General features: G+C 46.1%; 1 protein-coding gene across 1 annotated transcript in view; it reads right to left on the bottom strand.

Moving 5' to 3' along the window:
• Window positions 1-23,465, bottom strand: part of RNF216 (ring finger protein 216) — a 76,146-nt gene that overhangs the window by 50,440 nt on the left and 2,241 nt on the right. The window contains 9 exon segments of the mRNA XM_036392665.2: window positions 298-437; window positions 717-831; window positions 1,823-1,987; window positions 2,838-2,940; window positions 6,448-6,524; window positions 7,999-8,487; window positions 8,489-8,869; window positions 9,823-9,959; window positions 11,072-11,200. Of these exon segments, the coding sequence (XP_036248558.1) occupies window positions 298-437; window positions 717-831; window positions 1,823-1,987; window positions 2,838-2,940; window positions 6,448-6,524; window positions 7,999-8,487; window positions 8,489-8,869; window positions 9,823-9,959; window positions 11,072-11,138 (1,674 nt within the window). The 5' untranslated portion in view covers window positions 11,139-11,200.

The raw sequence follows: 23,465 nt of genomic DNA, 5'->3' as shown, positions 1-23,465 counted from the left end.
GTTAATTGGTAGAGTTTTTGCCACTTCATAGCAAACTCCCCCCTCCAGAATGGTGTTTGCACAAGCAGCAGCTGCATATTTAAGTAAATATGAAATTCTGTGCTTGGCTTCTTTCCTTTATAATGGAGTTTCTTGGAAAGAGATATATGTAACAGGTAGGGAAGGGGAAAACATAGTTATTCAATACTTGGTTCAGTGTTTGAGTTGCTGTAAGAGACAGATTTTTTCATGTTCAGGGCCAAAACTTCAACAGTTGTTGAAGATTTGCACATGATCAAAGCAGCTCCTATCACTCACCTCTGCCATCTCTTTGACTTTCTGCTCATAGAACTCCTGCTCCAGCAGCACTGGGGGGAGAAGGGACAGCCTGTCATAGGTCCTCCAGTGCCTTCTCTTGTTCTCCAGGAAGAACATGCGCTTCTCAATTTTCACGTCCCCTGAAGCAGAGTGAAAGGCTCAATAAAAAGGGATAAAGCAGCCAGAACAAAGCTTCAATCCTTCTTCCTGCATACACCACCAGCTGCAGACTTTCAGCAGCTCACACAGCACTTTACCAAGCAGAGGTGCTAATGAGGAGCATCTCCAAAACAGATACCACTGACAGAAACTCAGCTCTCTTGGGACCACATCCCCTTTCAAGAGCTGCTTTCAGCTGCAAGCCAGTTCTGCTTACAATAATGATGCAGAGAGCACAATACACACAGCTTGGCATTTACCTTGCTCAAATTTGAAGTCTATATAGGAATATTGATTCATTTCTTTCCTCCTTTTTCGTTTCCCACTGGTTTCGGGAGACAGCTCCTGCCACTTTTTGATAGCATCTGAAAAGGCCTAGAAAACAACATACAGCCTTAAATCCTGTGCCTGGAAGGAAGCAGGAGCACTTAATTCAAGCTGAAGCACAGTACAAACATGGGCATAGGACTGATCCAAAACTAGAAAGCCAAACACTCCAAAGAGAGGCAAATATACATCTTTCCTCTGCTCACCTTGTTGCTTTATGTACTCAAAGTAATTATTCCATAAAAACAAAGCAGGTGAATGATACTTCATAACAGCTCAGCTGTTAATACCAAAGTGGGCACCAGCTGTATTAAACAGAGCTGGTTTGGCTTCTTTTTTTGTTGCTGGGTTTGGCTTCTTGTTTAAAAAGGTGAAGTTCAAATACTCAGTGCTCAATCAAATCAAGAGAACAGACAACAAGTTTTGTTTTAGTTAAGTCCTGGAACAGTAGAGAAACAAGCTCAAGCAAAGGCATATCAGAGGAGCAGATCTAAGTCAAAAACTTGAACCCACACTGACATTCAGTTTGCTGATACTTCAAACAAGTGTCTTTGCATCTCCATGACAGTGAAACTCTTTTACAAGCAATACAGGACTCATGCCACAGGTCATAATAAGACCAAACAAGATAGTGATACTCAGGCTGCTTCTTAATTCCATGCAGCCAGTTAACCAGCAGCAGCAGTTAAATGTTTTAAGATTTAACTAAATGCCAGGGTTTTATTGGCAATTATACTGCACTTCAGTGGCGACACACAGGAGCACTTCCCAGTTTAATGCATCACCCACCACGAGCCAGCTCATGTTTCCCCAGCTCTCCTATTAGGGAAAGTAAAAACTTCCTGCAGCATTCTGTCTGGCCAATAAATTTTGAAAATCTCTACTAAATGGATTAAAACTTCTTAAAAGGAAAGGAAGATTATTATAAAACCCATAACCACACAGCAGCAGATGGTACAGTAAGGCCAAAGCCATCACAGGGCTCTCTGCAGACATGGGAGATAAGCCCAGGAAAGAAAACAGACTTGAGCTGGAGCACCTTTCGTGTGATTGCATAGTGCCCCTTGAGCTCATGCAGTGCCCACTTGATGTCCTGGCTGCTCAGCATTTTGAAGTCTGCCATGAGGAGATCAGCTGCCTGAATAAAGCACCGCTGGTCAAGGGGGGCGAGTTTGGAAAAATCAAAGTAGTCCACTTTAGGCACCTAAGGAGAAAATGAAAAAGATGAAAAGGCTGCTATAAATACACACAGGAATGTCACAAATGGCTCTCTCAGTGATCAGGGCATTCTGCAAGACCACCCAAAATTCAGGGTATGTGGCACCCAGCTCTGAGCACCTTAGCCCAGTGTGGGTGCAAAGCCTACTGGCCCAGGCACCTCTGCAGGTGACCTGCACAAGGCAAAATGTTGTTTAAAACCATGGTGTGTGGCTGCCTGACACAGCAAGGAGAAGAAATATTTAGAAAATTGTTCATGATGAAGAGTGAACAACTTTATCAGCTCAAGGTAGAGAGATGCTTCCAAGAGTAGAAAGAGGCATTCAACATCTCTCCCAGGCCACACAACATCCTCAGAGTGTAGCTCAGAGAGAATTTTTTTTTAAATGGATGCTTTAAAGCACAAAATCAAGCATCTGTAGGGAGATTTGCAGTTAGAAGGCTGCAAGGCAATGCCTAAAGGCCTCATAGAGAGACCCGAGGGCCAAGGCTACTTCATGTGACAGAATGATTGTGGAATTCTTGTCTCAGTTATCAAAATGAACACTTGAGATGGGGCAGTGACAGGCAGGCAGGGCAGAGGGGCTTGCTGGAGGCAAAGGAGCAGACACTGTGCAGCTCTGGCACAGCCAAACAGGAAAGGCTTGGAAGTCATCTTGCAAGCAACTAATTATTGCTATTTAACGCTGCCTTACACACACCCAGAGGCCTCCTGTGAAAGCCAGGCTCAGTCAAGCACTCTGCAAACACACACTAATCAAAGCAGACATCCCAAGGTCCACTCAGGCTGAACAGACTGCCCAGAGGCAGCAGGAGATGTGGATACTCTCACTTGCCTTTGTCTCATCTTGGCTGGCAAGCAGGCTGCTGCTGGGGTTTAAAACCACTCTGCCTTCCTTCTTTGGGTAATCTGGATTTTCCAGAAGAAAGTTACAAAGTCTGAAAAGATAAAGATTGTTACTTCAGGGTTGGGGAGCTCAGGTTCATTTCTCATTTGTCAAGTTTTTAGTATTGGATAATTATGAGGTCACAGTCAAAGCCTGCTCTGTAAGGACCAAGGGTGGTCCTGGACTAGAGCAAATGGTAACTAAATGACTGAGAGTTAAATGAAAAAGAATCAGCTGTGTGGATGCAGAAGGAAAAGCAAATAGGTTTGTCTTTCAATAATTAAGTTTATATACATAAAGCTTGTATGGATGAGCTACTAATCATATATGGAAAAAACCAGCACAAAAATCCCTACAAAACCCACAGAAGGGTCACGTCTTCCTCAACAAACTATTGCAGATTCAAACTTGAATCAAAGCCTCCATTCTCAGTCTGCCTTCACGTTAAAGCAGCCAGAGCAACCTGGTTCAGTGGAAAGTGTCCCTGACCACAGCAGAGAGGATGGAACTAGGTGATGGTTAATGGCCTTTCCAACCCAATCTATTCTGTGACTCCATGATTAAAGCAGAGACAAAATGAAGTTTAAGATGTGTATCTCCATGGAATACAAACTCTGAATACAGGTTTCATTGTAAGAAAGTTTGCAATCACACCAGCATTACCCAAATTCCACTAGAAACTGGTCTGGTGAGAACAGCACTTAGAAAATAACCACTAAAATTGCTGAAAATTTGCCTAATAGCCTGTAAATGCAGCATATCTGAGGTCCTACCACAAACAGTCATAACTGTCAGGTAACTGCAGTTTAACTGATTATTTTAGCTTAGAAAAGACTCAGCAAGGGGTTTTCAAATGTCCCATTGGTGGAGAACCACAAATACTCCAGAAACCCTTCTGAAAGGCCAGCCTGAATCAGGCTCCCACAGCTTTTTCTCAACCCTCACCAAGCAGCTGTGCTGGCTGGGGCAAGTAACACAAGCTGTTCCTCAGTTTCCCCAGCTGCAGAATAAGATCCTTCTGAACAGAGCCAGGACAAGCAATTAAAATTTGTAGAACTATTGGAATGAGAAGGTGCTAGGCTGCAGCAAAGACATAATTGCAGCTAATTTATATTCCTGATGTCAGAAATCAGTCCCTAATTAAGAAATCTGAACTGGCTTGAAGCATTAACTCACTATCAAGGCACGATTACTTTAGCTCTGCTTTCACATTCAAAGCAGGGACATTTCTTTTTGTTTAATCAGGTATTGACATATTGAGCCAGAAGCTTTTGACTGAGTGTGAATGCTCCTGCACACAAAAGCTGAATAGATGATACCCTGCTAAGAGGGGCTCCCACATCTTATCTTTCACATCAGCTGAAAGTTTTAAGATCATTTCAGGGAAAACAATAAATATCTTGGCACTGAGCATTTAATAGCTTCCAGCTCCCACCTCCTGCCCCCCCTTTGGTAAAAGATAACTGTTTTAATGCAACAAAACAAACTTCAAGGAGCTCAGATCGTGGCTCTAAGGAAAGGGTTTCAGCTGGGGCACGGCCAGGGTACATTTGAACTCTCCTGCATGTTGCCATTTACACGCTGAGGATTTTGGGGGATGTTGTCCTCCAGTGTGTGACAATTAGTTAAGTGGGTCCTGCTGCACAGCACACCCACGCTCATGGCACTGTTCATTAATATCTGCACCACAGGACACAGAGCTGGTTAAAAGCCTCACCCCTGCCCAAAACCACTCACCCTTAGTTATTATATTTCAAGCCTGATTCAGCTTGACACACCATGGAGATCAAACAGACCCTGCCAGCCAGGCTGACCAGTGCTTTGACCCATTTGTTCTCACACAAAAGCTGCAGTGACAACTCAAAAGATAGTTTGGTTAAAGGAATAAAAATATGGAGAAGAAATCTTTATCATCCAGTAAGTGGGTAACGCACCGCTGAGCGGGCACTGTAGCAGGCCTACAGGGAAGCCTGGAAGCACCTTTTCATCTCCCTGGGTCTGTGGCACACAAAGGGAGAGAAGAGATTTCGGGAGCAAAAAAGGGAAGGAACACATTAAGACTGACAGAAGCCAACAGTGGGATTTAATTCCATCAGGCTTCACTAAATCCCCCCAGGACACAAACCCGAGGTTTTTTTCACACAATCTGGGAGGGTCCTGCAGCCAGATGCACACCTTCAACATCCCAGCTGCGCCAAGGAATGGCTCTGCTTGTCTTCTACATTCCCACCACAACCCTCCACCCTGAAGTGCACCCAGTCCATGGTGTGGGCACCCCAAAGCTGCTCCACCACTGCAGAGAAAGCACTTTTGAAAGACCAGAATGAAGTTCTGGTCTGCTCACTTTCTAACCAAGAAGCCCTACTTGGGAGACACAACTTCACAGCACAGGCAGCACAGCAGAACAGGAAATCTGTGCCCAATGGATGGGATCACCCTTAGTTCCTCACCAGTTAACTCACTTATGGCCCAGTGACTAATTGTAAGCCTCAAGCACTTAAATGCTGCTTAATTAGTGCCCCAGTTAGCTGGAAAGGGCATTGGGTTTATACAAATGAACACTCTGGCAACCAACACCTACTGCTCATTCTTGGATCACACAGTGACCAGTTTGGACATGCTGGAGATAACAGACACAGCTGCAGAGGGAGAAAGAGAGGCCACCAAGCATCAGACACCAGTCACAAGTGATTTCCTTCAAACCATCTCCCCTCAGTGCTGCTGGTGCCAGCACAATCAATCCTTCACTCCCCAGCTCTACCCAGAAGGGCAGGGGGATGATGCAACTCAGCAGGAAGGTGAATAAAAGTGAATAATCACTTTTTTTTTTTAACTTTTGACTCTAACTTGACTCCCAGAAACCTCCAGCATGATGAACATTAAGGTATTTCTGAGCTGTTAATGCCATTTGGAAAGCAAGTCCTCACATTAGCTTTCCTCTCCTTTTATTTCATTTTCTTGCTCACATTTCTGCTCGGTTTGACCAAAATCAGTCCCTCATCAGATCTCTAGAACCAATCCTACCAGCCCTTAAATGTGTTTGCTCTGTCTATCCCCAAGTAGTGATGTGAGAGAAATCAAACAAATTTACTGCTACTTGAGCAAGTAAATGGGATAAAAGCCAACATCATGACACCAAATAATGGACTGAAGCCAGTGTCAGCTTTACTTGGAAAACTCCAAAAACCAGTGAAATGAAGGAGGGAATGATTTCCTCCAACTCAAAACTCACCAACCCATCTCCACACTGTTTTATAGCAGTCCTCATAACACCTTAATCCTGACACTCACTCTTTTTAAGAGCTCTAGTAATAGGTAAGACAAAATTATATGCAGTACATTTAAATAAGTAAATTATCTTAAAAGCAGAGAAGCTACAGCACAACAGAACTAGAAAGGACTTAAAACCAGCTCAATTAGAAGAACAAAAAAAAAGAATCTGTGGTACCACCAAAGCAGTGCTGAAGGCCCAGCCTGGATGTGCTCTAAAGCAGAGTCCCTGGCAGGATGGAAGTGCTGCAGTTGTATGACACGCTCTGGTCCTTGCCTCTATACTTACACATTTAAGTCATAGCAGTTCTTGAGGAGGATTAATTCTTCAATATATTCCTTCTTCACATCTGGGAATCTTGCTTCCTACAGTAGGAAAAGGTAAAGGTTATATAGGTATTGGAGAAGGTGTGTAACAGACATAGCACCCAGGATGGGGATTTATATGTAATTAATCAAAAAAATCCTGAGACTCGGGGCAAAATGGTCAAGAGATCATTTATAGGCACCCAGCCTTGCTCCACAGGATAACTGCTAACAGCTCTTTCTCAAAGGAAGAGTGAGGCCAGGGATGTGAAAAGCCACAAGCACCTGGCCTAAGGAGAGATTCAGGCTCCATGGGAATGAACGTCAACCCAAGGAAAGGGAATATTTACCTTCAGCATGAGCAGCAAGGAGCTCCAGATTATGTGCTGAAATACAACATTCCAAAGCAACAGGAAATAAACCAACAACACGTACAGACACACCAGCAATGAGAGCAGAACAGAAAACAAACCTTTGGTGGCATTTCTGTGAAGGCTCTCCCAGTGTTTGCTGCTCTCTCTGGGGTTTCTGTACAGCTACTGCTACCATGTGGTATTTTGCTTTGCAAGACTGGACTGACACTGCAAGAATAGCCTCTTACCCATCTCAAAGGCACTGATCAACGAGGTCTTGGAAAGAACCGAATTTTGTTAGACTGCTACTTAAAAAAATATATTCCTCAACTCCAGTTTTCCCAAGTAGAATTAGCCATGGGATGTGGGGGGAAGACTTGGAGGGGATGGGGTGGTGGTAGAGATACAAACACATAAGATTATGCCTATTTGCAAGAAAAAATATTCAACAAACCCTCCCTAGCAATCAAGGGGAAGGGTGTGCAAATATCACACAAGTGAATCACCACATTTTTATTTAGCTTTATTTATCATGTATACACCACGCTGCCCAAGCTGCTGGATATACCAAAGGATAAGGAGTGTCCTTCTTGGTGGCTGCTGTCATAGCCAGTGTCCCTCATGCTAAGCTTCACACATGGAGCATGTGCAGTTTACATGCACAAGTCCTCATGGTGCTTATCCACTTAGTCCTTGGTGCTGGGACTTGAAAATCCAAACTGCAAGGGCAACCCTTACCCTTGGTGGCATTAACATGGGCATGGACCACACTCCTGTAGGAGAGGCAGCTGAAAGCAGTCCTGGCTCTCAGCCACGTGTCCCTAAAACTTCTCTTCTCCACCCTGTATCCTCCTGACACTGTTTAGTGTCCCAGGTTTACTCATTTAGTTTTATATCCAATCTTAAACCAGCTCTACAGTGTTGGGTTAGGAAAGAACCAGATAAAACCAGACCAGATCCAAGAGGGTCTTTCAGGGAACAGACACAGATTATTTCATGTTAAGTAAAAGTTTTCCAAGACAGTTCATCACATGCTCTCACCTGGTGTGTGGCTGAACCTCAGCCAAAGCAAAGAGGATTTGCAGCTGTGTGTCCTGAGCATGTGAGATGCCACACACCTTGAAAAACCTGTCTGAAAACATCACACACACAGGAGGCAGAGGAGCCCTGGGAATACTTACAGTCTCTCTGATGAGCAGGGCAGTGAGGTCCTGCTCCTGCCCAGCAGCTCCCTGCTCTGGCACGTCCCCTGAGCCGAGTTCACGCGAGCCCTGCGCGGGGAAGGCGGGCCCGGGCTGCTCGTTGTCTGTCCCCGCCTGCGGAGCCGATTCCTCGGGGGGATGTGCCGGCTGCGGGGAGGCAGGGCCGGGAATGCCGTCCTGCTGCGGCTCGGGCCGGGGGAAGGCGGGCCCTGGAGCCTTCCCTCCGTACGCCTGCAGAGATGCCGGGTTTGCCTCTGGCTGCCCTCGCTGGGGAGCGCGGCCGTTCGCGACAGCCCGGGGCTCATCTTCCGGCGGTGGGAAGTGCCGAGGCTCCAGCTGGCCCTTCTCCTCCAGCTGGCCCTTCTCCTGCATCTCCCCCTGCTCCGGGGTACGTTTAGCAGCTATGCCTTCAAGTTTCTGCTCTGGCTCCAAGTTCTTTCCTTGCCATTCCCGAGCTTCCATCCTTTCCTCCTGTTGACGGTGGAAGGTCTGCATTCTCCAGACTAATGATTTTTGTGTTATCAGCAGGCTGTGGATGCACCTTGATCAGTGGCAGCAAACTTGGGCCAGGCTCCTGGCTACCTGTAAGTTCAGATCTGGAGCCATTCAGCTCAGATGGTCCTGGCTGCTGCAAGGCAACATCCACACTCTCACCCCTGCTTGGTCCAGCATTGCTCTCCAGCACGAGGGTATTCCCATCTCCCTCACAGGGCAGAGCTGAATGCTGCAGGTCTGTGCTCAAAGGCTCCACAGCACTTTTGGATCCCCCTTCTCCCACAGTGTCTGCACCCTGCCATGGAGCAGCCGGTCTGATGACATTGGGACGCAGGGGCTGCTGATGCTTTGGGGTCTGAAAAGGACATCAACAAGAGAAAGGAGGAATTCTTGTCTCTGTGTCAGAATCCTTGCTCCAGATACTTCTGCATCTAAGAAAACTTCTGATGGGAAACTGATAAACAGTCTGTTCAGCAAGATGTTTAATAAAGCACAGAACTGCACCCCACACATCTGTGTCATCAGCCTGTCCCCAGGTGCTACGAGAAGCTTCAGCAGAACTGGGGATGCACAGGACTTTCAAATTGGAATAATTTCCTAAGCTCACCTCAGTACTCACTTCCCTTCCAGTAAAACAGTCTGGGCAGGAAGAACTAACTGATGACATATTTGTGTTCTCACCAATTTATTTAAACAGGCAGGAACCAAAGCTCCAAATATTAATCTCTGGCCTTGTTCTTGCCTCTGGCAGACAGACTGCTGTATGCCAACAGAGCCTGAGTGTTCTCTGCTGCTGTTTTCAACTAAAAGCAGAAAGGTCAGCTTTGCAACCCATTTTCTCAGTGCTTCTGGTTAATTTAACAGGAAACTGGAATATATTCTTAATATAAGATAGATATGAAATGCTGAAAAAATATCAGTGCCTGCAACAGCCCAACATGAATGCAAATAGCATAGAGGAATATAAAGCATACAGAGTACATTTATAAATCAAACAAGGCATGGTTTGAAAATATTTTATGGAAGATCAAGTCCTCTTGCAAAGCACTCCACCTTGCTGGATTCAAACAGACAACTTTATGGGAGCTACAACCTTCATCAAGTAGAACTTAAACTACACAATGCAGTTCCACAGTCTGGTTCTCCCCTCCTGTGCCCAAAATATGCCATCATTTCACTGTTATTTCAGACATCCCAAGCAGATTGCTATAACCAGGCAGGACTCAGAGGAATGCATCAGGTACTGGCACAAGTCTTGGCAATACAGGCCATGAATACAGCACAGCAGCTACAACAATGAAAAGTTACCTCTGCTAAGATGACTATATCATCATCATCATCCTCCTCAGTCTGCTGCTTTTCTGGCATCTCCAGCAACAAAGGCAAATCTTCATCTGAGGAATCTGATATTGTGATCAGACTTTCATCTCTGTGGTTTATCCAGTCTGCAGAACAGTAAGTAAAGTTGAAGTTAGCTGCTGGCTCAAGGTAAATAAATAGAATTATAGGGTACATGCACTGAAACATCTGAGAAAGCAATTTCCCCACTTGCACTGCAGGAAGAAGCGTTCAGAGGTCACCAATTCCTCTGCAAGGCATTGTAAGAGCCACCCCTGCATCCCTCAGCCTCCAGCAAAACACCTGCACAGCTTCAGCTCATCACAACAGCACTGCAGGGACAGCCACTGACACTCACAAAGAATCTTCTACTACCCTGAACTCCAGCACGAGTCAAGCTGCTGCAAAAGTTATGACAAACAAGGCAAGTAGGGAATACTTCTGCAGACAAATCCTGAACTTCCAGTATTTCAGGGACATTGCATTTTCTTTGTTAAAGTGTAGTGCAATCTAGCAGAGAGATAAGGGTCTTTGTGCAATCCAGCCTCTTCTGAAAGAGAGGCTTTGCAGGAGTACCTTATGCAGGGCCAAGATAAGGCCTGTGGCTGTGGGTGCAGAAGGTACCCTGCTGGTAATGACAACCTTGTGCCTCAAGGTTTGTCAAGAATGGAATACAGATGCTACTCAACAGCTGCTGGAACACAGGAGAGAGATTCAAGGCAGAAATAGAGGGTTTCTGTACTGCACAGAGAGCATACAACTATGCTTTCCCTAAAATCTGACATGTTTTGGCTTATTTTTTAGCATGAGTGTTCATTTATCACCTTTCAGGCATACAGAGAAAGCCTCACTTTAAATTCCACCCTGAGGGAATGGGTGCCAATGCACACAGCCCTATGAGAGCATAAATTTAGGGTCAGCCTGTCTCCTGTGGGGTTCTCAGAAGGATGGATCCTCCTTGGATCTGCTGAAACACATCTACACAGTGTTCCCAAGAAGTCAGCAACATCCCTTGAGGCAGTACAACATGAGAAAGACAAGAGCCAAATATTTAGCATGCCTGCATAATATGAAAGAGTTTCTGTAGGTGGCTAAGTCAGTAGTGTGTGATGTGACAGAACAGACCTCCAGCAGCTCCCTGGAAGCTCAGTGTCTGCGAATCCTGCTGCTCAGCAGTTTCACAAGAGTGTTTTGGAAACAGGCACAAATCAGTACTCACCTTTCCCTCTGTGATTGCTGAAGCTGTTCAAGTTAATCACTTCTTCATTCCCACCTCTCTCTGCCATTTTAAACAGCTGCACCCCAGAGTGTCAATGCCCCAGCATGGCAGTCAGGCTCACATGAGGAACTGGAAGATAAAACAGAACCACAAGGGAGTCAGACAAACTCAGATTCACCCTAAAGGTTTTTTTTTTTTTAAGATTTAGCTGCTAGGGGTTCTCCTGGCTCTCCCAGCAGTCTCTCCACATGAGTATTTCTCTGTACCCCTCCTCTCAGGACCTGAAAGGAGATATGTTTGTTATCTTGTGCTCCAACAGTTAAGACAGTGGACTGAAAAGTGCAATTAGGCCAGAGAAGTCTCTCTGGAGGAGCCATGCAATCACAGAAAAGGAGGAGAGATGCAGTTCTACCCAAGCAGGACTCAAACCCTACCAGCATATTGGCCTTCCCTTGTTTCCAACCAAAATCCAATGCACCAACCCACACAGTGCTGTTTCTGCCACCATCAATAGGTGAGAGAGGCAAAATCCCCATGCCTGAGCTGTGCCAGGGCATCCCCACATGCACCTGCATCTCACAGCCCCCAGATGATGTCACTGCAACCATCCCTGTCACCCTTACTGCCAGGGCAGTCACACACAGCCTGGAGGGGAGCAGGGACAGCACCATCCCAGCCTGAATTCCCCCAGTGCTGCCAAGCTGTGGCACAACTTCAGAGCCACCAGAGACGCTCCAAGCTCATTCCCACACCCCCCTCATTCCTGGTGTGTCAGAAGGAAGCTGCACCCTGGGCAGAGCAGTGTCAGTGTGTGGTTTGTGCCTGCACTGTCAAACAGCACAGGAACATTCCAGAGAACACTTCCTTACCACCATCTGCTATTTTATAGAAGAGATTTCCCTGATTTACAGCAAGGGTTTGGTACAAATTCCAGGAAACACCATCTGCTCTCACACCAAAAGGAGAGCATGACAGGAATCAGGTTCCCTCACAGGACTTGGCTTTTTGAAACTGAGCTTTGCTACCCCCACCTGTTCTCAGAGAGGCACAATGAATTGGCCAGAGGCTCCCAAACAGGATTAGGGGGCCAGAGGAATCACTGCAAACTAAACAGGAGGTTTCCATTTTATGCTCTGTCAGCTTACAGCTCTCCATTCCCACTATCACAGAGAGGCTGAACAAATACAGGAACTCCAAGCACAATTTGATGACTGAAAGGAGAAAGGAGGTTTTTTTTCCTTTTATTGGAAAGTATTCATCTCCTCATTGCAGCACAGAGGAATCTGTACTGTTAAATATTTACTGATGCATAAGCTGGAAGAAAATGGTGGGTCTGCTATAAAATCCTTTTTGCTAGCACACAAGAGCAGTAGAAATTCCCCCTCAGTAATTCTACTTAACTTCCTCTGCAGGGAACAGGATTTGCAGCTAGGACAGTAAAATGAAGAAATGAATTCAGATGCACAAGATACAATAATAAAAATTAAAATGTATAATTTAGCACTTATAAAAGCCTAGCAGAACAGGCTTAGTGCCTGAGGGAACCTTCTTCAGAGGAAACCTCCAGCATAAAGATTTCAAGGCTTGCCTACAAACATCCACATTTACCTGATCCTTGATCTGGTGCTGGTCCAATTTTGAGTGGAAGATTGGATGAGGGAACAGCAAGAGGCCTCTTCTAACCAGCATTACCACAAATATGCAACTGCCCTGTATGTGAGCCCTGATACCTCAGTAGCACATCCTAATTCCAGTAAGCAGCTCCAAGGTTATCATGGGCATACTGGTGCTTTGAAAACACCTGAAAAGCAACATTTTAGGGGTGTTTCCACTAGATTCTTAATTTTCTGCCTCATAAGGAGAAATAAATCTTTATTTGCCAGAGTGGCATCAAAGTGCTGTTCCACCATCCCAGGCAGGTGCTGGAGCTGCAGCTCAGGGGCTGGGTCACTCAAAGTGCAAACTCTGGCCTTTGTAAAAGGTCACATCCACATTATTACAGTTGTATTTTCCCTGGTACTTGTGCACAGCAATCACCTAGCCCTGCACAGCACTTTTCCATCCTCAGCTGCCTGACTCCTTTAGCAAACAAAATCAATTCACTTCTTGTCATTTAAAAGGTGGAGAAATGGAAGCAGGGTAGGCCCAGTGTGGCCAAGGTCACCAAAGGATCACTCTGAGACTGGCTGGGAGGAACAAGAACACTTGTGAGGGCCACAAACCAGCCCTTGCAGCATCAAGTGCTGCAGACAGGGGCTGGACAGGTGTGTGCTCAGATCTGCTCCAAGCAAAGCTGAGTGCTTGGATATTTCTCCCCTCCAGGGACTCGTGGTGCATTAGCAGGGCTGGCTACTTCACAGGGGGGTGACACTGCAAATACTCAGCACAGCCACCTAAAAAAGAAAAAAAAAAATCTTCTCCCAAATAGCTCAAATGGTGCTTTGTCCAATGCTGGCTAAGCCCCAGCTGTTCAGATCCATGAATGATGGATAAGACACAAGACTAAGGTCATATTTTCTATGGGCCACTCTGGCTCCTGTAGAGAGGAACTTGCACACTTCCACCTTCAGCAGTGAGAAAGAGGTACAGGGAATATTCTGAAATTAAATTTGGGATAAAAAACTATCTGCACTTCCATAGAAGAAAGCGTGCACACCACCAAAACGGTTTAAAAGCAGGAATATAATAAACAGCATTAACTGTAATACACAGTCAAGGCAACAACAAAAAAAGCCAAGGCTGGAAAGAACTGGCAATTCTTCCTACTTCAAAACAGACTGAATAAAATCCCAAGCAGCTAAATAAAGCCCTGCTTTGAGGGTGAAAGCCAAGCTTCCACCAAGAGCTAGCAATTCATTTTGTCAATACTCAATACAGAGCTGAAGTTTACACAAATATCCATAAGCATGGGCCAGTTCCATCTAGTGGCATGAATAAGAAGTTTATTCATGTTTATAGCACCAGGCCGCCAAGAATGTGAAGTAACAAGATCAAAGCCACCCTGGGGTCTTGCCCTACATAAACAATAATAAAAAAGCAAGGAAGACAGATGGAAAGAAGCTATTGCACACTACCTCAGTGATTTTAGAGCCTATTTATAGGCAAAGAATAAGGCTACCTATAAGCAGGCTCTAACATGCCCATCAGCTTTCCTGCAATGCAGTCAAGGACAGGAAACTTGAACTGTTTTAACAGCAAAGCAGTCAGGTAAACACTTTCCAAACTTTTTAGTTTTTCTTCTTTTCTTAAAAGGCTCTCAGCTGCACCACAGCACATCAAGCTGGGTTTAGGACTTGAATCCCTACAGCAGTATCCAGGTGACACAAAATTCTCATCATGACTTCTAAGACACCCACTGACTGTGCAGGGAGGAACCACCACACTGAGGACATGGTCCCACCCAATTCCACCTCTGTGTTCCTCCATAACTCAGTCACAGAATGTCCTGAGTTGGAAGGGACCCACAAGGATCAGAGCCCAGCTCCTGGCCCTGCACAGACACCCCAACAATCCCACCTGTGTCTGAGAGCATTGGCCAAACCCTCCTGGAGCTGTGGCAGCCTTGGGGCTGGGACCATTCCCTGGGGAGCCTGGACAGTGCCCAGCACCCTCTGACACAGCACACCCCAGCTGCTTCACTGTGCAGACAATAAAATCCTCCCCATGGTGGTTCTTCCTACCGTGAATTCAATAAAGAACACATTACCAGAACAGCTACTGGGAAAAGCAGAGCCCACCAGGGACTTGGGTTTAGCAGTTCTGTGAAGTGACAAGACCTCAGACTGACAGCTGAGGTCACAGGGACTTCCTGGACAAGCTCCTCAAACATGCAAAAATATCATCCACAAAACCACTGCTTCCAACCACTGCTATGAGGTAAGGGATCAGCTGCTATGAGGTGAAGCAGGTCTCAGGAGCACACAGAATGCTTACACAAGGATTTCCAAAACCCATTCAAAATCCTTTTAAACACCACATGACATATTTTTAGCTTAACCTAAAAATAGCCACCATTGGTGCTGTGCATATATTTAATCTCCTGATAGATGAAGGCGTTTCTGGTCTGCAGTAACTGGAGCAGAACTCAAATCTGCTCCCTCCACCCCACATTTGTGCTGTGATGAGCATCTTCAGATGGTGCTGGAATTTAAACTGACAGTCAAGGGGAGAGCTCCCCTTCTCAACACAGTGTAATGTATTTTCCCCCCCTCATTTACAGCATTTGAAATCTTGAACTCCCACATACCCAAGATGGGACTAGGCTCAAAGTGCTCCTGTCTGGCTGCAGCTCAAGGCAACAGGACTAGACAGAAAGCAGGGGAGGTAGGAACTGAGATCCCAAATGAACAGGGGAGAGGGAAAAAAAAAAGAGCAACTTGAAAGAGATGTCAGCAACATCAAATCACTGTGTTTTAGCCTCTCCCCCTCACAGAACACCACAGTTGCTCACCTACACTGACAGAAGAGCATCAACTCCTACTTTGTGCCTGCAGGCAGCAAACGTGTCTGCTGGTAGCCTGCGAGCAAGGTGAATTTCTGGCTTATTTCAAGCTGCTAAAAGAAGCTACTTAAATAATGCAGGGCTTGTGACAACCACCAAAATGGAAAGCTAAAAATTCAGTCTTTAAAAATAAAAAAATAAAAGAAAGCACAACAGAAGGGAAATAAACCAGCCTGACTTACTGTCAAGCATTTCACCAAAACATTTCAAAGGGTTCACCATTTGCTGGGGGCTGCTCCTTGTAACAGGCACCGAGCAAAAGCAGGGAGAGTTTAACAGTGGTTGATCGTGTTAAGCAGCATCATCCCAACTGAAAATTAGAAATCCCCTGATCATAAGCCCAACAAGAGCTGCTGGGCACAAACAAATCCTATTTGCTATGCACAGGGCAGCTACTGCCACTGCCTCACACCCTGCAAAGGGACAGAGCCAGAGGGCAACACGTGGGGCTGCAGCAGGGCCTCTGCCAGCAGGTTTGCTCAGTTCCAAGCCTGGGCAAAGTGGAAAAAGCATTGATTCTAGCCCAAAAGCCTTACCCTGGCCCCTCAAGGCAGGAGTGTGTGGGCAGAACCTTGAGGAAAGACCACCTGGTTTCCAGCAGCACAACCTGCTACAGGTATTGGCCAAAAGCTCCTCTCAGGAGCACAGACCAGGGGTAGACTTAGGACAAGAGCATCCACGCAGCTCTGCCACCAATTTATGGACCCACAGCATGTGCTGAAGAGAAAAAACAAACCTGAAGATCATTTAAAAACAGAACTGGCTGGTGAGTTATAAAGTATTCCCCAAGTGTTTCCCACGTTAGCAGCTGGCTTGGTTTACCACAGGATTTTAAACACATACACTCTGAGAAGGGGAAGACAGGATTCCTGAGATGTGAGAAAAAATCAAGGAACAGAAACTGAAATTAATAATAAAAAGAGCCAGGCAAAATTTCTAGGGCAGAGAGCCACAGAACTGGTTTAACCACACCAAAACAGATTATATAATACAAGAAGTATTTTGTGGCAAGTAAATGCAACCTGAATGCCCACCTCCTCCTGACAGACAAGACACCCAACACACACAGTTCAGTATCCCAGCAGAGCAGCTACTATTTCCAAAACCACACCAACCTGGAACTGGCTCCAGCAGCTCCAGGACAGGTCATGAATGAAGATGGAAATGAGGAATGACTCTGGCAGCAATCACAGCTTCCAGTTACTTCCCAAAAGTTCCCTGTTCCCCTCTCTGACCCAAGGAGGAAAGCACTGAAGGGAGCGATGCCCTCTCCTCCCAGGCTCACCACTGGTAACTGCAGAGTCAGGAGTGGGACCAAGAGATGCTGCAAAAAGAGAGGCTACAGATGAACACAGGATGGGCTACATCAGTGCCACTGCTCCAGGCCAATGAAAACTGCTTACTCAGGGGCAATCAAGAGAGCAGATATTTAGGCATTACTTGGCTTCAAATCCCCAACTAGTTTTTTCCCCATTTTCTAAGCCCACTCAGGACTTACAGGAAATATCTTGGCTGCTTGTACATCACAAGACTTCTCATCAACCTTACTTGCAGTTCATTTCATCAAGATCACAGTATCATAATTATTAATCATAATTGTTTGAAGTACCCAATCACCATTTTTATCTGAAACACAAAGTACAAGAGAAAGGAAATGTACCCAGTTTTACCTAATTCACTAACAGCTGGCCACATACATTGGCACCAGTTTTCCTTCTCAAACCTGCAAAATATTTGCATTTCCCTAGCAAAATATACGCTCTGTGAGCTACTTTCTAAAATGTAAGACTGTTTTGAAACAGCTGCATTCATTTTCCAAAACTGGGCAACATAAATGAAAGTTTCCAATTCCTTTGAGCTATTCCCTGGTGATTGGCATCAAGGTCAACTTGTGGACACTTCAGTGCCTTCCCAGGACCCCCATCAGTGCCTCTGGCAAAAAGCAGAGTTCCCATCATCCCATCTCCCTGAGCAGCACAAGGCTCCTCACTCTGATGCATGCAAAAACCCACAAAACAAAAACCCCTCTCTGCACAAGAGATAGAGACCTTTGGATCTGTCATTCTCCCTCCCCCTGGTTGAGTCCTGAAAAAAAATTAAATCTACAAATTCTAGTTGGAAATGCCTTCTAATTCTAGTTAATGCCTTTACCTTGAGCAGCTCATTTTAAGAGTGAGGTGAAAAATCAAGGTTTTGAGGGAGGAGGCGTTCCTGGAGTTAGCTCCTGTATGGGCAGTACTCTGCCTGCCTCAGACCTCTGGCATGTGCAAGATCACCCAGTGTAATCCCTAAATCCAAAACCTCCCTCCCACATCACAAACACAGGTGCCAGCTTGGCATTTCACATTGGTGCAACAATTCAGACACCAGCAGCCCAGCACTTGGCTACAGACCCACACACAAACCCAGCCTTGCTCTGCTCACAGCCTGTCTCCCAAACCAGCATTTAGAAGAACTCATTTGCTCTGATTTTGTGCTGTAAGGGTAGGGATGAATGGAAGAGCATGTGAAACCACGTGATTTGCAGTTCTGCTGCTTCTAGAGCGAGTTTTACTTCCAGTTTCCTTTCCCTGAACTCACAGCCAGGGGCTGCTTTGATCAGCACCAAGATTCAGTCACCTGTGGGTTTAAAGGGCTGGACTCCACAAAGCCCCAGGTGCTGCACGTACCTGCCACAGCTCCACACAGCATTAACTGCAGCTGCCTTCTCTTCTCCATAAACCCAGCAGCCCCATGGAAAAGAGCAGGGGAAATGCCCTGTGAGCCCCAGGATATACAGCAGAGTGCTCCTCTCTTACTTGTACTTCACAGATCCCTCCAGGAGAAAGGACAGAGCATTTCCTCTCCAAATCCTCAGTAGTTTTCCTACCTTTTTTCTTTTCTTTTTTAAGGCATCCTGAATGCCACTTTAAAGAGTTTAACAGAACAAAGAAATCCAAGTGCAACCTTTTAAGTAGTTATTTAACAAGCTGGATGAATGTCTTCAGGAGCATTCAGGTTCCCATCCTAGCACTGTTTTCACTGGAGAGGAAACAGAAATAAAGGATTTAAGATTGCTGGGACAGGCAGTGGCACTGACATTCACACTGATGAGCAACCAGCAGCCTGCTCAGCTCACAGCCCTGTCTGCAGGGGCACTGAGAGCAGGGAGAACCAGGCTGCACACAACCAGCAAACTGCTGTGAAAAGCAGCAGAGAGGGCTAAGCAGACCAAAACCAAAAGGGCTGGAAAGCACAGAGTCAGGTTCAGTTCCAGTGGCAGCCAGAGGACTTGAAAACCACAAGGAACTGATAAGCTCTGATGGCAGCCTGGATGTTGAGCAGCTGCCCATCAGACTCACTCAGGAAACCACCTAAGCTGCACATGGGAAGCTGTGCTCCAGAAAAAATTACAAGCATAATGCACCACCAATAAAAATGTGGAAGGGGGTATTTTTGTATTTTATTTTATTTTAAATGTGACCTGAACTTATCACAAAAAACTTTGCTTTCAAGCACAGCACACCTCACCTCGTTCTCAAAGCTGCTGACAACACAAAAGCTGAGACTTGACCTTGAGGTGGCAAACAGGGAAAAAAAATCTGACTTACTGCAGCAGCCCACCTTGGCAAAAAGAAGGTCCCTGTCAATCTGCACAGCACTTCCAGAACTATTGACTTAAAAGCCTGCCACCAACCCTTCCAGGTGTCACACATCCCAGAGTGAAGGACTTGCAAAAAGAATGATTTCACAGGTCACATATTCTGGTTCCAACAGTCATGCCCTTTTTTAGGGTATGAATGTAATGACATTGCATTAAGCATCTGCACTTGCCACAGCTCCAAAGGTCAGCAGCCAGAAGCTGTGGCTTGGTGCTCAGAAGGGTTTCACTTCAATACCTGTTAAGGACAGTCATGTTCCCTTGTTTCCTTCCTTCACACTGAGCTCCTCCAGCATTTCTTACAGCTTTGAAAGGAACTGCCCTGGAAAACATTTTTGTAGGATTCAGATCAGATACCCTCCACACATGGTGGAACTGGGAGAAGAGAATTAAGCTGGCAAAATAAAATGCAAGAAGGGGGAAGATCTTAAACTGCAGCTTAAGCTGATACAGCCACAGCCTATCCCTACCACTCAAATTACATGTGCTCCCTCCTGCAAGGTCAGGCACTTTGAAAGATGCTTTTACACAATCAATTAAGGGTTTAAATATACACAAAAGCCAGTTTAGAGCCAGACTGGGCCAACAGGCCAAGCTCACAGTGCTAAGTCTTAAACGGCCTTACCTACTCAGAGTAAAATACCAACAGAAACCCTGTAAGACAGGTGCCAACACCTGAGCAACAAATCCATGCTCTGCACCAATTTCTGCTGGAAAGAGTAAAAAATAAGCTGCTTCTTGCACCCAACAACTGCTGCAGGAGGAGCATTGTCACAGAAGAACTGCAACTACCTCCTTACTGCTCCAGCAGCACAGATGACCACTTGTCAAAAGATTTTCCAGACAGGCAGCAACAGCCTTTGTAAAACTGGGTTTAGTTTTGTTTACAGCCACGTGTGGCCTTGCAGCCAATTCCAGCCCAGCAAGCTCCCAGCAGTGAAAACCCAGGGCAGCCTTCCAGGCTCATGACAGTTGTCCAGCCTGACTTCACCCACATCACGTGGCAGTGGCCACTGTGGAGTTTGAGTATGTTAAAATAGCAGAAAAGCAAAGAGGCTGCATTTGAGGTAAATACTACTGTATCAGAACAGAAAACAGTGAAATTAGATGGTGGCTGGATTTAGAGATGCTCCACATCCAGCATGAATCCCTTCTGAGACTACTAAAGTTCACAAAGAATGAATGATGAGCTAAAAAGGGAGAAAAGAAGAGCTGCATGTTAACTCTCCTGTAGATTAACGAGACTGTGCCACCCATCCCAAGGCAAACCAACATTTCACAGACACAGGACTGCAAAAGCCACCACAGGCCACAGCCAGGGGGTTACAGGCTGCACTCAGAGCACTTAATGACAGACTTTCTCAGGCAGTGAATCCTGTGCCCACCCTTGGTCAACACATTTGTGTCCAACGCTGGGTGAGTCCTCACAGCAGAACAGAAATTCTCTGCCTGGGTGCTGCACTATCAGACAGATTATTTAACTACCTGGGCTGGAGGATCAGTAAAAACAGCCACAATTTGCTAAATAAACACAAACACTGTGTCCAAGGCAGAGGTGCTTCCAGCCTGTGAGCTGGTCTGGGCAGATCCAAGGGCACCTCCCAGTTGATACACAATGAAGCTCCACTAAAAGGATTCTGCTTTAACAATCTACAAGGAACTATTTACATGAGCCAAGTTACTGCTCCCAGGTCTTGCTCATCCGTAGCTGGAAATCCCAGCAGCACAGGAGGCATTAAATGCCCTACCCTGCTGGTTTCCTGAAAGGAAAGAAAGAGCTGCCTTTCCTGCCTCCCCATTATGCTGCTGCTGTCATCTCCCTCAAATTGCATTTCAGCACATGACAGCAGAGCAGGGAAAGGAGGAAAGTCCTCAGCAGCATCGTGGCTGTGCTGCAGGCAGCTTGTCAGCACTGCTGTCCCTTCTCTCTGCCAACCCCCTGAAATGTGTTTGCCCAACAGAGCTTGTACTTGCCAGGGGTACGTGGGCCAGTGCTCCTTCCAAGACTGGCCTTCAGGCAAAAATCATCTGCATCAGGGAGAGGTTTTCCTTCCCCATCCATCACACAAAAACACATCATGTCTTTGGGATGGGATTTGGAAGTAGAAGTGTAAATCTGTTCCTTGCTCTGGTTTTGCAAAGGCTGCAAAAAGCCAACCCCTGCCTGCTTTCCTCCAAGGAATAACAGGAGCAGTGCCCACAGCTTGGTAAGAGCACATCAGTCTGGATAAAGCAGTACAGAAGCCTCGTGCAAGGAGTGCTTTGGAAAAACATATTTCTTGAGGCCATTTTTCATTCTTATATTCACCCAAAAAGAGATTCCAGCTAGTGCAGATCCCGACCACCGTGTGCTGCAGAGCAGCATCACGTGATGCCTCTACAGATCCCATCCAAATGTTTCTCTGAATAATGCAAACAGTAGCTTGGCCTCCTTGCAGGGGAGAGCAGGCTGAGGGAGCAACACCACTGAAAACATTTCAGGCCACTCTGCCACCCACAAACACTCCCAGTTTTATTTCAGCTCATCAACCTCGCTTCTCATTACAAGGGGCAACCACAGCCTCCAAAGCTCACCCTGGGAGCAGCTGGACACCACCAGCATCAGCACAGGAGTGGGGCACCCTAAAGCCAGAGAGGAATCCACACATTTAATTTCAATTCCTGCTGACCTGGGTCAGGAACACTGCATGGCTCGGGGTAGCAGCTGCCCCACGGAGAAATCCTTCCCTAAAGCCCAATGGTTTTTCCACTTAATCAGGCACTGACAGTTCCCCTCATGAACACAGGCAGGGAACCACAGCAGGGCTGGTAATTAGGAGAGAGGTGTCATTCAGAAGGAATATCATTTCCCATCCTCAGGAATTAAGCTTTCTCAAGGATTGTTATGAATTTAAAACTATTGCAAGCCCTTAAGCACTGACCCAGAGGAAAAACACCACTCCCGAGATAGTCCAAAATAAACTTGAAATTCTATAGAAGTGACATGAAGGCTGGTGAGAATGAGATTATCCCAGCTCAGTGAGACACTCCCTATTATCTCTCATCTTAGTGCTTTGACAAGGATAACTTACTTGAGCCACCAGGACACTGCTAAGTGGCTTTTTCCCCCCCCCTTTTCCTGTTTCCTCTGCCTACCCCTCCCCAGTTTCCCACATCTCCCACTTCCAGTAACCTCCTTAAAAACAAAACTACTCTGGAATAATGTTGGCCAGCCCATTATTCAGCTGCATTTCAAACACAGGAACTCCCAGCCTGTACACAAATGACCTTATCTCCAGGGAGACAGCTGCTGTCCCAGGCAGCTGTGAGTTTCACACCTTCTGCTGTATTTAAAAAGGCACCTGTCCCACTGGGATTGGTCCCACTGGGAGTAATCCCAGTTACATGAAGCAACTCTAAACCCCACCATCACTTCAGTGTACACACAGGCTTTGGAGACTATTAATCCCTCATCTTTAAGCAGTTACAATGATGTCCAAATTCAATAATTTAAAGGGAGTCTCCAGATCAAATCCGTCGGCAAAAAAAACAAAAAAAAAACAACTCCAAACTTCAATTGGAGAGAGGAATTAGTGGTGCAGTTCTGACTGTCCCAGAAAGAATGCAGCCAGTGGCAAGCCCCAACACCCAGCACTGCTGGTGCTCAGACACAGCAAACCACTCACAATGGCTTTAGAAAGATATAAATAAAAATAAGACACCCATTCCAAATTAATGAATGGGAGCTTCTTCCAGCAGGCACTAAACAACACCCGAAGGGCTCCACGTCTCTTGCACTTGGGTTTGTGCTACTCCAGGTTGCTAATCAGCTCCTGGCCCCTGGGAAATGCTTCCTGCCTCTCTCCAGCTGCGCTGGAATTGTCTGTTTGCCCCACCTATTCTTGCCACAGGACTTTTCAGTGATTTGTGTCCAATTTCAAAGCACAAGCCTTGCCAGCAGCAGGAACGCCCACTGCATTCTCAGGCAGACAAAGCACTGGTCTACCCCGGAATTTGGATTTCCGAGGCAGCTCCTGAAACTCCAGGCCAGGAACAGGCTGCCAGCACCCTGCTGGAATCCAGACTGCACCTTATCACCAGGAACACCTGCCCCAAGTGCCCTTCTAGGAACTGCTGTTCCTGCCCTGACTGCCTGCAGCCAGGCCAACCAGAAGGAAAACATCCTAGGAAGCAAGAAAAAGAGATGGAAGAAAGCCTGTTACCACAATGCAGCACCTCCAAGCAGGCTGAATGTCTACAGATCTTCAGGAAAT

Source organism: Molothrus ater, chromosome 16 (genome assembly GCF_012460135.2).
Source record: "Molothrus ater isolate BHLD 08-10-18 breed brown headed cowbird chromosome 16, BPBGC_Mater_1.1, whole genome shotgun sequence".
In the NCBI taxonomy this organism is placed as follows: Eukaryota; Metazoa; Chordata; class Aves; order Passeriformes; family Icteridae; genus Molothrus; species Molothrus ater.
The sequence above is the reverse complement of the archived record's forward strand: the minus strand, read 5'-3'. Positions and strand labels throughout refer to the sequence as shown.